The sequence below is a fragment of the Kogia breviceps genome, chromosome 8 (genome assembly GCF_026419965.1).
Source record: "Kogia breviceps isolate mKogBre1 chromosome 8, mKogBre1 haplotype 1, whole genome shotgun sequence".
Taxonomy (NCBI): Eukaryota; Metazoa; Chordata; class Mammalia; order Artiodactyla; family Physeteridae; genus Kogia; species Kogia breviceps.
The window spans coordinates 21,187,525-21,205,373 of NC_081317.1; the positions used below are offsets into that span (position 1 = coordinate 21,187,525).

At 37.7% G+C, this 17,849-nt stretch overlaps 1 protein-coding gene across 1 annotated transcript in view; it reads right to left on the bottom strand.

Moving 5' to 3' along the window:
- The window catches only part of HSDL2 (hydroxysteroid dehydrogenase like 2), a 70,222-nt gene that overhangs the window by 40,373 nt on the left and 12,000 nt on the right, over positions 1-17,849 (bottom strand). Inside the window, exons 2-6 of the mRNA XM_059071568.2 lie at positions 13,641-13,804; positions 12,602-12,700; positions 8,128-8,242; positions 2,072-2,175; positions 971-1,069 (exon numbers count right to left, since the gene is read on the bottom strand). Coding sequence (XP_058927551.1) covers positions 971-1,069; positions 2,072-2,175; positions 8,128-8,242; positions 12,602-12,700; positions 13,641-13,804 — 581 coding nt within the window. The remainder of the gene's footprint in view (positions 1-970; positions 1,070-2,071; positions 2,176-8,127; positions 8,243-12,601; positions 12,701-13,640; positions 13,805-17,849) is intronic.

Here is a 17,849-nt window from a genome sequence, read left to right on the forward strand (position 1 = left end):
GGAGGGCACTGTCCTAGGAGGAGACACACCAGTTTGACCCCTAAGGAGTTTCCTTGGAAAGGGGTCACACTAATTTACATGTTGGAGTACTGATGTCAGTGCAACACAGGTTCTGTTAAATACATAAAATGAAAAAGTGATTCCCACTACATTTTCCCTTTATCATACTTCTGTGGGGTAGGATTTTCATTTAGATTTAAGATGAAAGTAGTTAAGGTTTTCACAGGCATTATCTATTAAATATATGAAAAAACGTATAATAGATATAGTTTGTCTTTTCTTTTACCTCCTTTAAGCTGTTTTGATATATAAGTGGAGAATAAGAACCCACAAGGACAAGCTTTCCCTTTCTGTCATTTTTACTGACTTTCCCTCATGTTTATACAACATATTCTCTAGCCTGCACCCATCAGCTTCCATCACACATTTAACTCTAAAGCTGCATACCCAGCCATATGCAGGTTACTCTGTCACCTAAAGGGGATCTAGGCACTCTGTGAACTCAGAACTCATGTGAAAGTACAGAAAAGTTGGGTGTTCATCAAGGAAAATGACAAAGTAGTAAGAACACCAGAAAGTAAAGAAGCATTTGCTGGGATGTGTGAGGAGAAAACAAAAGTATGAGAATCTGTAGAATTTTTTAAGGTACCAAAGATAGTGATGGAAAAAAGGTTAGGGAAACGCAGATGGCTTCCTGTTGGCTTTAATGAGACTGACTCTTCAGGTGTTCCTGGGTTCAGTGTTTCTAGTACAGCAATCATGTAGTCATGCAGATCAAGTCAAAGCTAGAAGATGATTGGAAAGGGCCTTTTATGCACAATAAAAAGTTGAACTTTTTTCCCAACAGACAGACTGAGGTTACCTTTGACAGTCTACTCACTCGTACCCCACCCCACCCCACCCCACCCAGCAAAGAGTGTCAAGGACAATAAATGAGAATCCAATAAATGGATTTTTTGTAAGTACATACCTGTTTTAGGCCACAATGCATTGACTGCAATTTCACCTTTAAATTCTTCTGCCATTCCAAGCACACACATAGACATACCATATTTGGCAATGGTGTAAGCTGAAAGAAACCACCAAGAATTTAATTAAGAAAGAAATTAATCTGTGAATTTAAATAACCAATTTCTTTCTATTACTATTTCTTCCTCGATATATTTTTTCAGAATTATTTAATAATAATACAAAACATAATTTTAATTTACTATTTTTAAAAGAACAGTTTTTATAGAAATAACTGTAGTTTTATGGAAATGGTTTTTATATATATCGGGGATGAACCACTTTTACATATTTCCATCCTAATATTAGATTCAAAGAAAAAAGACAGTAATAAACTTTCACTTCTCTTAATATTATGGGAGTAAGTTACATTATTGTTTCTTAATCTGGTTTTTTTCCTTTTCTTTTTTTAAAAAATGAAAGTGACCATTTAAAGGAAAACTACTACTAGTAAAACATAAACAAAAGGTTGCAAATTCATTTAACCTAGACGATTAAAACAGAACTCCTTTTGGTTTTGTTCTATGGTTTCCTACTTAAACTGCCTTCCTTTCCAAATTTTACTGAATTATGTTGAAATAAGTACTAAGTAGCTGACACAACTATTTCAAAGGAGGCACCTATACATAAATCTTGTTATTTAGCATACTCACCTTAAATCACTAGTTTTCTGTGAAAGGTAAAGTATTCCATGGATCGTTTTCACCGACTTTACTGAAGAATAAGTTACATACAATAAAACACACCCACTGGGACTTGAGAGAGCTTTCGAGGACAGGGATATCCATATCTCCATTTGAGTATTGGTTACACAGGTGTATATGTTTGTCAAAACTCATCAGACTGAACCATTAACATCTGTGCATTTTATTTAATGTAAATTATACCTCAATTTTTAAAATTAAAGATAAAAGATTAAGAATCTACTTACAAAATGCTATCGATTTCTGCATAGAAAATTTAATGTTGAACGTTATGTACAAATTGTGATTACATCATAGATACACTGGTTTAATACAAAACAAATTGACTAAACAAGCCATGCCCTCATCTGACCACCTACCACAGTGCTGTTTGAACCACAGTGGATTTAGGTTCAGTGGTGGGCTGAGATTGAGGATATGAGCAATTTTACTCTTTTTCAAATAAGGAATGCATGCTTTAGATCTGAAAGCAAAAGAAAACACAGTCAAGTTACTAGCTTTCTAACAGCTTCATTACTTTCTTAAGTTACATATTAAACTACTTCTACAGAGCAACTGAACTTGTTCAATAACCAGTAGGGTACTTTTTTTTTTTTTGCGGTACGCGGGCCTCTCACTGCTGTGGCCTCTCCCGTTGTGGAGCACAGGCTCCGGACACGGAGGCTCAGCAGCCATGGCTCACGGGCCCAGCCGCTCCGCGGCATGTGGGATCTTCCCGGACCGGGGCACGAACCCGTAACCCCTGCATCGGCAGGCGGACTCCCAACCACTGCGCCACCAGGAAAGCCCAGTAGGGTACTTCTGTTGGGTTTTTTTATTGTTGTTCCCCCACTTACCTGGAATGTAGATAGGAAAAGCAACTAATATTCATCCTTTGAAGCTATGCATAATGGCCTGACAATATGATCTGCTTGATGAAAATAATCAAATCCATGGCACACTAGCCTTAAACCCAACTTAGATTATCTTCAACTACATCCTTCCAAGTCAGACAGACCTGGGTTCAAATTGTCCTTCTGCCCTTTATTGTGTAATCTGGGGCAAAATATACAGTATTCTAATTCTCAGTTTTCTCATTTGTAAATGTTGGTAATACCTGCTACTATCTAGGACTAACCAAGGGATTAAAATGAGATGATACATATGAGATACTTAGAACAGTGCATATATTAAACATGAAATAACTGCTATTGTTAGTATTACATATTCTGATTTTTTTCCATCTTAGTAGGTATAGTATTCCTACCACACTGGAACTGTAATTTAATAACATGAACTCCCAATACATTACCAAATTTAATTTGTACCAATATGCAATGCAATGTTCCTTTGTGGGCAATATTTAGTTGTTTTTTAAACCCTTTCAAAAAGGTAGATAATTTATTTTACAAAAGACACAGGTCCAATATTTGTAAATGTTTAATTATTAAGCTATAGTATAAAGCTTAATAACATATTATAGCTTAATAATTTTATAGTTTTTAGTTTTATTTCACATTCAATAACTTCTAGGACTTGAAACTAGTCCATTCTTCTTAAGTCTGTTTCTTTATTACCAATGTACAACATTCTTGTTACCATCTGCAATGTCTTTGTAAGTTTATAAACCAAATACAGTCAATATCACTAAAGGGTTTTTGTACATATTGTTTTTCTATTACAAAGGTTCTTCACTTTTATGGGGGTGAGGTAGAGAAGGGCAAACAATATTACAGCTGTTTGTCATTAGAACAGTGAAGCTGCACATCAAAGCATCAACAGGAAACAAACAACCTATTCCAAGCAGTAAGACCACATTTCACACTCAAGGGAAGGAGCTGATTTCATTTACATTACAAACATGAGCTTCTCTGATATATTAGACAAAACCTTTCCACCTGCACTTTGCTTGCCTAACCCTCAGCATTACCAATCCTAATCAGGTACGTTTTCCACGGCAACATGCCCTATCTTACACATTATATTGAAAACTCTTAGCACCACGCTTAGATACTAATACCTTGAGCTTAATAAGATAGTTAAGTTTACTAGAAACTTACTGTATGCTAGGCACTGCACTTATTAGTTACTACCTTCACATGAATTATTTTACTTAATCAGGGTTGTAAGCTCCAAGGCTTATAGGGCATTTGAGTAAATGAATAAAGTGAGCTGGGTATAAGAAAGTGCAACGGTTCAGAAATACAATTGAGCCTTATTACTGAATTTCTATAAGCATTTAACATGATACAAACACATATAATACTGGAGATTATATATATATAATTAAAACTTAGAAATACAAATAAGGATCTGCATTCTACCTCCTGTCTTCCAACCCTGTTTCTTTAAACCACTAGAACACAAGACATAGGCCACGGGGCCCTGGGCACCAGGGATCAGGAAGCAGCCCGAGATCCTTGCTGAAATCTCCAAATAGGTCAGTTCTTTGGGCCTTCCCCTACTCTCTCCCTGAGGATGCTTCTCAGGATTCCCTGAGAAAACAATCTGTACTTATCTTCTATGAATGAAATGAGTGTCACTAAATAAAAAATGAAACAAAAATTTAAATGGAAATGTCTCATTATGAATTTCTCTTTTATAACGTATGCCTTTCATAGAGGGCCAAAAACCTGACACCCTTTTTTTGGTTCAAAGGTCAATGTCAGGTCTTTCAACTGGCATTGTAAAATGCCTTTAACTGGGAACAATTTTATTTAAAACTAGCTGTTAATAGGGACTTCCCTGGTGGCGCAGTGGTTAAGAATCCGCCTGCCAATGTAGGGGACACAGGTTCAAGCCCTGGTCCAGGAAGATCCCACATACTGCAGAGCAACTAAGCCCCTGCGCCACAGCTACTGAGCCCACGTGTCGCAACTACTACAGCCCATGAGCCTAGAGCCCGTGCTCCGCAACAAGAGAAGCCACTGCAATGAAAAGCCCATGCACGGCAACAGAGTAGGCCCCGCTCACTGCAACTAGAGAAAGCCCGCGTGCAGCAACGAAGACCCAGTGCAGCCAAAATAAATAAATAAAATAAATTTATTTTAAAAAAATAGCTGTTAATAAATATAGGAACTTTCAACAGTGAATAGAATCTTTGCTTTAAAAAAGGGTTTTATTTTAGGGTAGCTATTCCTGAGATATTTGTAGATCTATTACTCTAACGTACTCATATTTAGTTTTTAGTACCTTAGTGCCCTACATCTTATGTATTCCATTTGTAGTTCTTCAACTACTCAAATAGTTTTCATTGATAAAGGTAATTTTAAAAGGTTAGTTCATTTTCCTATATCGGAATTTTTTGGTTTTGTTTTGAACTGAACAAATCTACAAACAGGAGTGTGGTTTAGGCCATCACTTTCATTTTTGGAAAATGACCTTGGTATAGGAAAGGGGACAAATTATTCTTGACAAATGGGTTTTCCAAAGACATAATTTCACAAGGAATGAGCAATGAGAATCATATACTTGTGTTTCCATAAGTCATAATGTCAGCTAAAAAAGCCAAGTCTTTGACCCAATCTTTGCTTAGGAACTGAGTTGGGAATTTTCTCTTGGGTGGCAAAAAAGAATTGATTTCTTTCTAATCAAAAACAAAATCTCTACAACAATACACCACAACCACACAACCTTGTCACAGAACCGACAATCACTTCGTATTCAACATGAGTAACGCACTGAATAGTCTGTATTTCAAACCACGGAAGTCTATTTAATTCTTAGAATTCATAACAGCCCATTTTTAACTTTTTAGCAAGAGCAATTCCTAGTGAACAATACAATGAACAAACTTAATTTCTACACCTCTGTGAAACACTTCTACATTAGTTTAGACTTGTATAAGTTTAAAGTTAACCCTGACCATCACAGCCACACTGTCTATACCACTTTTTTTTTTTTTTAATTTATTTACTTTGGGCTGCATTGGGTCTTTGTTGCTACGTGTGGGCTTTGTCTAGTTGCAGCCAGCGGGGCTACTCTTCGTCGAGGTGTGCAGGCTTTGCATTGAGGTGGCTTCCCTTGTTGTGGAGCATGGGCTCTAGGCACACGGCCTTCAGAGTTGTAGTGCGTGGGCTCAGAAGCTGTGGCTCGCGGGCTCTAGAGCGCAGGCTCAGTAGTTGTGGTGCACAGGCTTAGTTGCTCCGCAGCACGTGGGGTCTTCCAGGACCAGGGATCGAACCCGTGTCCCCTGCACTGGCAGGTGGGTTTTTTTTAAATTAATTAATAAATTAATTAATTTTTTGGCTGCATTGGGTCTTCATTGCCGTGTGCAGGTATTCTCTAGTTGCAGCGAGCACGGGCTACTCTTTATTGCGGTGTGTGGGCTTCTCATTGCAGTGGCTTCTTTTTGTTGTGGAGTACAGGTTCTAGGCACGTGGGCTGCAGTAGTTGTGGCACGCAGGCTCAGGAGTTGTGGCTCGCAGGCTCTAGAGCACAGGGTCAGTAGTTGTGGCACAAGGGCTTAGCTGCTCCACGGCATGTGGGATCTTCCTGGACCAGGGCTCGAACCTGTGTCCCCTGCATTGGCAGGTGGATTCTTAACCACTGCACCACCAGGGAAGTCCTGATTACCACTTTTGATAAACCCACATTACATTTTCTAAAACATTTCTCAATCCTCAAGTCATTTCCTGATGTTCATGTCATGAGTATCCAGTCTAAAAAACATTAATCACATCAAAATTATCCTGACACCATAAATAAATATAACTGGGTGGGTGGAATATTTATACCTGTGGCTTCATCATCTACAATAGAAACTGCCACAAATGATTTAAGTTTTTCATGCATCATGCCCTCTAACCCTTAATTCAGCAGGAGTAGTATTCCTGGTTAGGTTTATATTTTTAAACACTTATTTAAATGAGTGTTTACACTCAGTCAAAATTCTTTCACAAAGTTACCAGCTGTAAAATATTTTGATGCCCAGATAATTTCTTCTTGTAACACATAACTGTATCACACAGCAGCATTGCTTTATTTTATTTGAAAATAAACACAAACCTATTGAAATGTTAGTCCTTTTTCTAGTTCATTAAGTTTTTCACCACAATCTTTTCAATATGCTTGCCACAGATCTTACTATGGTTTGATTCTCTACGGTTTTCATTCAGGAGAAATATAGGTTACACGTTGAATTTACAGAAATATGCCCCACATCTACAAAGAAGCAAGCTCTCAACCATTTTACTTGCACATATGGCCCTCTTGGCATATGCCTCATTTTCCCACTTCAGACAGAGACATGGGTATGAGAAATATTTTACTTTCTCCTTTAATAGAAGAAGAAAAAATGCAAGCACAATGATAAGTGGCAACTTTTTAGCCTGCCCTCAGCATCCAGAGACAATGGTGCCCAGTCACCATCTGATAACACAGTTGATACTCTGCCACTGGGCTATGGGAGCTAACTGCTGCCATGTGGGAATGCTGTCTCTATGTGGCCAAGGTTCCAAGAAAGCCAGAAATCGGGATTTTTGTGTAAATCTCTTGATTTTTTTCATGTAGGCAGCTACTGAAATTATGAATATAGGTAACTAATAAAAACAAAATGTTTAATACTGTCAGAGCCAAGTTTTGCAGATCCAAAAAAATACATCCAAGGGCAAAGTTCAGAATTAAAGACAAATTTTACATTTAACCCTTATTACCAATCCTATGACATACTTCTCTATTATCCCCATTTTACAAATGAGAAAACAGACTCTGCAAGAGGTTAAGTTACTTGTACAAGGTCATGAAGATAGTGAGTCATGAAGGGTGGGGGGTGAGATTTGAATCCTCAAAGGAGTCTGCCTCCAAAGCCCAAGTTCCTAACCACCTGTTCTATGCAAACATATAAGGCAGATACACACAAGTACATATAAGGCAGATAAGAAAGTTCTGTGCTGATCTGTCCTTATATCCACATGAAAAATGGTAGAACCCGAAGGTAAATAAACAGATAAACAAATGGACAAATAAACAAGAGTGGACTAGGCCTGACCAATCCAGAACACAACAGGACTACATTTGCTCTCATTCTATATTTGATATTTTCCCTGACACTGCCCAAGACAGCATTAGCCTTTTTCAATTACATTAAAATGGGATTCATAATGAGCTTCTTGTTCTTTACATAACTAAAACTCCAGTGTTTTTCAGAGGAAGAGACTACTGCAGGTTTGCCGGAAGACTTGGTATGCATATATATATATTTACTCATGCAAATGTTTGAAAATGTTTTAGCTATACTTTAGTCTTTATTAGAATCACAGAGAAAAGGCACTCTGAATAAAACTATTTAAAATACTATCTACTGACTTGGAGCACTTTTAGGCATTTATAAGAGTTGACTAGATTTTAAACTGTATTCCTAACCTATTCAAATCTGTTTACAACTAGTTCTCTGACAAAACACTGCAACACTCTCTCCCATAGGTCTTTAACTTACGTAAGGTAAGTGCCTCTGGTGTTGACGTTCATCATCAAATCCACTTTCTTTGTAGGTGTTTCCAATGTGTTGGTCAAGCTAATAGCACTGGCATTATTCACCAAAATATCAATTCCTGTATTCAAATAATCAACTTCTTAGTAATGTAATTTAGACTTTATAACAAAAAGAAATAAAAAACATTTACTCTATATAGTTGAAGCCTGAGTTCACAAATACTTCTTTTAGATAATATGACTGACCAATACACCGATACAAGGCTCAGATACACAAAAGCATCTCAAACACGTTTCTGCATTTCTACATGGCCTTCATAATTCTTTTCCTTTAAATTGAAGTACAGCTGATTTACAATGTTGTGTTAATTTCTGCTGTACAGCAAAGTGACTCAGTTATAGATATATATACATTATTTTTATATTCTTTTCCATTATAGTTTATCTCAGGATATTGAATATAGTTAGGGATAATTCCATGGCAGAGAGAAATATCAGGACAGAGGTAGAGTGTTCTCTAAAAGGCAGACTTCAAAGGCCTACAAAACTCCAAACCAGACCATATCAGTAGCAACCACAGTATGGAACTAAAACTAAATGAGCAAAATATAAAGACTTGGGAGATCTGTGGGAAAAAAACACAGAGGAAAAAAAGAGCAGGCTATGAATCGTCTCATAAATGTGGCATCCACCCTGATTAGGAGACAGCAGAAGCTGAGATGCTGAACAGAGCTCACTGAAGAATTAAGAATTAAGATTCAGCATTGTTATGCCAGAAAAGCAGAAGTTAATGAACAAATGGAAAGCAAAACACTTTAAATACATCAAAGTGGATCCTAAGGAGGAGGGAAGGAAATGTTAGGATAGATTCCCAAATAAAGGTAACTCCACCACCAATTTGTAAATTTAGCAAGAAGACAGAAATGTTTCAGGGCTTCCCTGGTGGCGCAGTGGTTAAGAATCTGCCTGCCAAGGCAGGGGACACGGGTTTGAGCCCTGGTCCAGGAAGATCCCACATGCTGTAGAGCAACTAAGCCCACGCGCCACAACTACTGAGCCTGCACTCTAGAGCCCACGAGCCACAGCTACTGAGACCACGTGCCACAACTACTAAAGCCCGCGTGCCTAGAGCCAGTGCTCCACAACAAGAGAAGCCACGGCAATGAGAAGCCCAGGCACTACAATGAAGAGTAGCCCCTGCTCGCTGCAAATAAAGAAAGCCCACGTACAGCTAAGACCCAACACAGCCAAAAATAAAATTAATTAATTATTTAAAAAAGGAAGTGTTTCAGATGCCCATCTCAACAATATGTAGCAAAATACAATGGGAGATTTTTTTCGCCCCAAAGATATGAAAAGCATACCTTCTTAATTGAAGATTTCTAGCAACTGAGCTAAGTTCTAGGACATGAAGGCCAAATCAATAATATGGATCCACTGGCTTCTGAAGAAACAAAAACCAAGATTTGCTTTTGTCCTTACTGGTTTTCCCTGTCTACTCCTGGAAAAGTAGATCACATGATAGACAAAGTTGAATTAATCCAACAATGAAGATACTAAAGGAATGATACCAGGTTCAATGGAAGACAATCTAAGCTACAGTGGCTATAAAAATGCAGACCATCCATGCACCTGAGTGAACCTTCTTGGCTGGGACAAAATAGAGTTAGAAAATTGGAGAGGAGAACCAAAAAAAAAAAAATCATAAAAAAAAAGAAAATTGGAGAGGAGAGATTTCTGGGTCTTAATTCTTCCAAGAAAGAGATTTCAGTTTGGCTCTTTAAATTCTCTGTGGCAACAAAAGGAGAAGAAATCAATTTGTGAGACTTCAGTTTATTCTGCAGGATCCCAACTCTGGAAAGTGGAGCTGCTTCACATTTTGACACTCAGGAACAAATTTTTGGACCATGCTGTCATTAGTACATAATGTGTAACTCTTTCTGGTGAACCAGATTAGACAATGCGGCTAGAATTCAAGATAAGAAGTTAAAAGGTGGGTGAAAACTATTTATATAAGATGGATAAACAACAAGGTCTTACTGTATAGCACAGGGAACTATAGTCAATATCCTGTGATAAACCATAATGGAAAACAATATTAAAAAGAATGTATATATGTGTATACCTGAATCACTTTCGCTATACAGTAGAAATTAACACAACATTATAAATCAACTATACTTCAATTAAGAAAAATAAAATTTAAAAAATAAAAATGAAAATAAAAGGGGGGGCTTCCCTGGTGGCACAGTGGTTAAGAATCCACCTGCCAATGCAGGGGACATGGGTTTGATCCCTGGCCCAAGAAGACCCCACATGCTGTGAAGCAACTAAGCTTGTGCGCCACAACTACTGAGCCTGTGCTCTAGAGCCCATGAGCCATAACTACTGAATCCCGCATGCTCTACGGCGCAACTACTGAGCTCATGTGCTGCAACTACTGAAGCCCGCGTGCCTAGAGCCCGTGCTCCACAACAAGAGAAGCCACTGCAATGAGAAGTCCGTGCACCACAATGAAGAGCAGCCCCCACTCACTGCAACTAGAGAAAGCCCGCGTGCAGCAACGAAGACCCAACACAGCCAAAAAATAAAATTTTTTTTTAAAAGTTAAAAAACATTAAATTAAAAAAATAAATAAATGGGGTGTGAATTTTGGGCCTATATAGTATGGTCTTGAGTATCTTTAACTAATGTCCATCTTGACTCATTTCAGAGGTTTCTTGGGACAATACCAGACAACACTGAACTGCTGATGTTCTCTGACAGAATTACAGGGCAGAAATAAAGATCGAGAAAGGGCTCAGACAAAGCTGGTAGCAGCTCTCCCCAGTATTCTGATGATCTCATTCTCCAAGAAGGATAAACTTGCCCTCAGTTGATAAACCTAACGGATCAACAGAAAGAACTAAAACTGGATGAATACAGAGAAAGGAAAAACTCCAGTCTTCCACCCTCACCCACCTTATCCCTTAATTCCTCCCTAAAAATGAATGGCTAAACTAATTAGGTTAAGTCCTAATTGGCACTAATTGCTCACTTTCACTAGTAGGTGAAGTCATGTGGCTTCCTCTCTTTCCTCTTTCATATTTGCAGCCTGATCAGTAAGAAAACAAAAAACAAAAAACAAAATACCCAGTAATTCTGCATTCTCTCTCCTCTTCTCTCATGGGCATTCACATTACTTTGGGAAAGGCTGCCAACCAGGAGTAAGATTTTTTTTTTTTTTTTTTTTCTATACGCGGGCCTCTCACTGCTGTGGCCTCTCCTGTTGCGGAGCACAGGCCCCGGACGCGCAGGCTCAGCGGCCACGGCTCACGGGCCCAGCCACTCCGCGGCATGTGTGGGATCTTCCCGGACCGGGGCACAAACCCGTGTCCCCTGCATCGGCAGGCGGACTCTCAACCACTGCGCCACCAGGGAAGCCCAAGAGTAGGATTTTGGATTTAAAAGAAGTGGCCCCATTTGAGCCAAAGCTTTGTGCTCCAGTCCTGAATAACACAGCACTCCACATTGGGAGTTATAAGCACGAGCCTTGTTAACAATAAAGCATTAACCTTGTTTCCCATGGGCCAATATCCTTTGCATGTACACATAGTCTCTGGAATATTATAGGGAGAGAGTGGTAATAGGGCAGGATTTGGACATGGCTACGTGCCTTGCTATAATGCCATCAAAGTCTCAGTTCAGCTCCCAACACTTGCCTTCTAGGAGGCTTATGAACCAATTGGGGACAAAAAAGAAATACTAAGATCTAAAGTCATACAAGATGAGGATCAAAGGAATGTTTTCAGAATTCAGAGAAAGAAAAATGTACACTTCTGATTAGTTGGCATAGTCAGGAAACTGGCTTCGTGAAGGAGATGAGATTAGAGCACAAAAAGGTAGGATTTCAAAAGACGAAGAAGGGAACATTTCAGGAAGGATCTGAGGGGGAGGAGTGGGCACCAGAGGAGCCTCAGGAATAGGAAGAGCAAAAGCTAAGAGACAAAAAAAATTCAAGGTAAGGAAATGGATGTAAACAATTTTGGCTGAAGTAGGGAGTTTACATAGGGGTGCAGAAGAAAGATGAAACCAAAACAAGTCTGTTAACACCAGAATGTGAAAGATCTTGAATGCCAATAGGTTATCTGCTCGTTATTCAATAAATATTAAAAAGTCATCAAATGATGGTTACATGAACTGGGGAGAGACAAGTGGATGGGATCTTGGGAACCACTTGGCTAGATGTATGTTATTGTCAAGGTCTTTAACATTATGGTAAATTTGTTATACTGTTATACTATCCAAAATGATTTTTAATAATTATTCAATTAGTCATCAGATGGTTTTAAGCTGTGCTTCTATATGAACAAATACCCATTTCTGGTTATACTCAAAAAGACTCAGTAAAAAATAATCAAAAGAAAATTAAATATAAAATTATAGTTACACCTATACTTTACCAATATTCAATAATTATTTCAGAATGAAGGCTCTACCTCCAAATTTCTCAACTGCTTTCTCCACTGCACTGCTGATTTGCTGTTCATCTCTCACATCAACAACACATGGCAAGGCCTTTCCTCCAGCTGCTTTGACTACAAAGGATAAACAAAGAAACATTAAAGCATTCAAATATTAAACCTTTCATCAATATCAAACCTCTGACACAAGAGTCAAAAGAAAAAAGTACCCCATTTTCAGAAAATCAATATAAATAACTATGTCTTATAACTACTAGCAACTCTGCCCTATAGTAGGACAGACTGATGAATACATATCCGGCTGCAGACTAGCTAGGCCAGCTCTATTAAAAAACCAAAAAGGAAGGTAATTTTTAAAAATGCTATTAAAATGGGGAAGGTAATTTAAAAGACCTTTATTATGGAAAATTTCCAAAACTGTACAAAAATACAAAGAATAGTATAATGAACTATCATGAATCCATCTCCTATCTTCAATGATTGATAATGTTTTGCCAGTTATTTAATTTATCTACCCCCAATTCCATTTTGTTTTTTGCTGGTGTATTTCAAAACAAACCTCAGGCATCATTTCACTCATTTCTTCATATGTATTCCCCTAGCATAACCACAATACTATTAACGTAACTAACAAAACTAGCAATATCAACTGAAGCTGAAATTTAAGCCATTACTCCTGGCACAGTGCCTTGAATATAAGCACTCAATAGCTATTTGTGAACTTCAAGTATTAAAATATTGACTTGCGAATTATGCAGAGAACAAGTAACATGGAGTGCTTTTTCAAAGTGTTCACACCATCCACCTCTCAAATTCTTTCCTCTACTTCCACTCCTCTACTCTCTGCTCCCATCCAAGAACCACTGCCCTCATGAGACATGATATTTAACGGGAGTCTCTCCCAACACTTAAAAGTGCTGGGGAGAAAAATGGTTCCCAAACACTGCTCTAAGGTGACAAAATATTTCTTTAACCAGATAAAATTATTTTTAGAGTAGACTTCAGTTAGATATAATTAAACTTTCCAGCAAATTCTCTATGTATTGAAACTCACTTTCTTCAGCAGCACTATAGATCGTGCCTGCAAGTTTGGGGTGTGCCTGGGTGGTCTTTGCAGCAATGACTATATTTGCTCCATCCTTTGCTGCTTTCAAAGCAATAGCTTTGCCAATGCCACGGCTCGCGCCTGTGATGAAGACAGTACATCCTGCTAGCTTCCTACAACAGAACAAATGTGACCTTATTAGAAAGTTCAATGTTTTAATTTACTTACCAGTTTCAGGAATTCATGCACATAGTCCCAAATCATGTTTCCTCCTCTATCAAACTTTCTCTAAACCCTCCTCCCTCCCCATCTGATAGCTAATAACTCTACTTTACTCCCATTGTACAATGATTTACAAATTACTACAACTGCAGCGGCCAGATTTGCCGTGACTTGGCAAACAAAATCTGCTCAAATGAGAAGTAAATCTTAAAGAGAAATGAAGAATTACTAAACTACATAAACATATTTTTCCGACAGAAAAAGTGTTAACAAAGCTTATTCTTTTTTTTTTTTAAACAAAGCTTATTCTTGAAAAATTTTTAAAAAGAGCTTATTTTTGAGTGATGGGATTATGAATAAATTGTATCATATTCTTTATATTCTTCAGGATTTTTCAAATTTTCTTCAATGAATACATACCACTTAAAAGGAATTATGTAAAAGCTAATAATTGTTTAACAGATGCTCATCATTGCTTATAACAGCCAGAGTGGAAACAACATAAATATCCATCAACTGATGAATGGAAAAATAAAATGTGATATATACATAATACAATGGGATATATTCAGCAATAAAAAGGAATGAAGTACTGATCTATGTTACATAGTTGAACCTTGAAAACATTATGCTAGTTGAAAGAGTCACAAAGGACCTCATATTGTATGATTCCATTTATATGAAATGTCCAGAACAGGCAAACCTATAGAGACACAAGGATTAATGGTTGCCTAAGACTGGGGGTGGGGAATTTGGGGGTTGACAGTTGAGGGGTATGGGGTTTCTTTTTGGGATGATGAAAATATTTTAAAATTGATTGTGGTGATAGTTGCACAACTCTGTGAGTATACTAAACATATACAATATACCACTTAGTTGTATATTTTAAATGGGTAAATTGTGTGGTGTGTGATTACATCTCAGTAATGCTGTTAAACAAACAAACCTAGAAAGCTATCAAAGAACTCAGGGTATTGTTCAAAAGATTCTCTGATCCAAATATACTGAGGAAAGTTCTCTGTGTCCATTAACTTTTTTATATACACCCACCTTAACTTTTAACCTTCTAATTATTCAGTTGTTAGATGAGAAGAAAACCTGTATAAAGTCAGATAACAGTGAGGGAAACCTACTTTCTTGTTTACTTTCTAAAGGCAAATAAAAAGCTTGTTTAAGGAGAAGGATGGAGAGGACAGCAAAAGTGACAATGACAAAGAGAAAAAGGGACAGTAACCAGAGACAGGGGTAACAGATAGGTAGGCTTGTTAACAAAAGAACATAAAGCTCTTGCCAAGATCTGGAGAATTACACTCTAAAAGCGTATTAAGAGGTAAAAGTGGGAGGATTTCAAATTAAGGAATAAATGGTTCAGCAAGAAAGAAGGGGAGTGGAGAAGTGAGGAAGAGACACAGGTGTTAACCATTTTTCGTGAAATAGCAAACACACAAAAAGCACATAAACTAATGTGTATAAAGAACAAAATCAGATAAATACTAAGAAATAGAAATAGAATATCACCAACGCCCCAGAAGCCACCTGTCTATTCCTAACTATCCTTCTTCTTCCTCCTGACCCACAGAGTGACAACTACTTTATTTTTTATACAGCAGGTTCATATTAGTTATCTATTTTATACATATTAATGTATATATGTCAATCTCAATCTCCCAATTCATCCCACCACCATCTTTCCCACTCCACTTTCCCCCTTTGGTGTCTATATGTTTGTTCTCTACATCTGTGTCTCTATTTATGCCTTGCAAACTGGTTCATCTGTAAAATTTTTCTAGATTCCACATATATGCGTTAATATACGGTATTTGTTTTTCTCTTTCAGACTTACTTCACTCTGTATGACAGTCTCTAGGTCCAGCCACGTCTCTACAAATGACCCAATTTTGTTCCCTTTTATGGCTGAGTAATATTCCATTGTATATATGTACCACATCTTCTTTATCCATTCATCTCTCGATAGGCATTTAGGTTGCCTCCATGACCTGGCAAATTATAAATAGTGCTGCAAAGAACGTTGGGGCACATGTGTCTTTTTTTTTTTTTTAATGAGCTAACTTTTTAAAATAAATGTATTTATTTATCTACTTATTTTTGGCTGTGTTGGGTCTTTGTTGCTGTGTGTGGGCTTTCTCTAGTTGCGGCAAGTGGGGCCACTCTTCGTTGCGGTGCACAGGCTTCTCACTGCGGTGGCTTCTCTTGCTGCAGAGCAAGGGCTCTAGGCACACGGGCTCAGTACTTGTGGCTTGAGGGATTCGTTGCTCCGTGGCATGTGGGATCTTCCCAGACCAGGGATCAAACCTGTGTCCCCTGCATTGGCAGGCGGATTCTTAACCACTGTCCCACCAGGGAAGTCCTGCAAGTGTCTGGTGTTAGGGAGTGTTCTAATTTCATTCTTTTACATGTAGTTGTCTGGTTTTCACAGCACCACTTATTGAAGAGGCTGTCTTTTCTCCATTGTATATTCTTCCCTCCTTTGTCAAAGATAAGGTGACAATATGTGCATGGGTTTATCTCTGGGCTTTCTATCCTGTTCCATTGATCTATATTTTTGTTTTTGTGCCAGTACCATACTGTCTTGATTACTGTAGCTTTGTAGTATAGTCTAAAGTAAGGGAGCCTGATGCCTCCAGCTTCGTTTTTCTTTCTCAAGATTACTTTGGTTATTCGGGGTCTTCTGTTTTTCCATACAAATTGTGAAATTTTTTGTTCTAGTTCTGTGAAAAATGTCACTGGTAGCTTGACAGGGATTGCACTGAATCTGTAGATTGCTTTGGGTAGTATAGTCATTTTCACAATATTGATTCTTCCAAACCAAGAACACGGCATATCTCTACATCTGTTTGTGTCGTCTTTGCTTTCTTTCATCAGTGTCTTATAGTTTTCTGAGTACAGGTCTTTTGCCTCCTTAGGTAGGTTTATTCCTAGCTATCTTATTCTTTTCGTTGCAGTGGTGAATGGAATTGTTTCCTTAATTTCTCTTCTGATCTTTAGATATTAGTGTACAGGAATGCAAGAGATTTCTGTGCATTAATTTTGTATCCTGCAACCTTACCAAATTCATTGATTAGCTCTAGTAGCTTTCTGGTGGCACATTTAGGGTTCTCTATGTATAGTTTCATGTCATCTGCAAACAGTGACAGTTTTACTTCTTTTCCAACTTGGATTCCATTTATTTCTTTTTTGTCTCTGATTGCTGTGGCTAGGACTTCCAAAACTATGTTGAATAATAGTGGTGAGAGTGGACATCCTTGTCTTGTTCCTGATCAGAGGAAATGCTTTCAGTTTTTCACCATTGAGAATGATATTTGCTGTGGGTTTGTCATATATGGCCTTTATTATGTTATTATGTTATTAGGTTCCCTCCTTGCCCACTTTCTGGAGTTTTTATCATAAATGGGTGTTGAATTTTGTCAAAAGCTTTTTCTGCATCTATAGAGATGATCATATGGTTTTTATTATTCAATTTTTTAATATGGTGTATCACATTGATTGATTTGCATATATTGAAGAATCCTTGCATCCCTGGGATAAATCCCTCTTGATCATGGTGTATGATCCTTTTAATGTGCTGTTGGATTCTGTATGCTAGTATTTTGTTGAGGATTTTTGCGTCTATATTCAACAGTGATATTGGTCTATAATTTTCTTTTTCTGCAGTATCTTTGTCTGGTTTTGGTATCAGGGTGATAGTGGCCTCATAGAATGAGTCTGGGAGTATTCCTTCCTCTGCAATTTTTTGGAAGAGTTTGAGAAGGATGGGTGTTAGCTCTTCTCTAAATGTTTGATAGAATTCACCTGTGAAGCCATCTGGTCCTGGACTTTTGTTTGTTGGAAGATTTATAATTAGCTTCAATTTTATTACTTGTGATTGGTCTGTTCATATTTTCTATTTCTTCCTGGTTCAGTCTTGGAAGGTTATACCTTTCTAAGAATTTGTCCATTTCTTCCAGGTTGTCCATTTTATTGGCATAGACTTGCTTG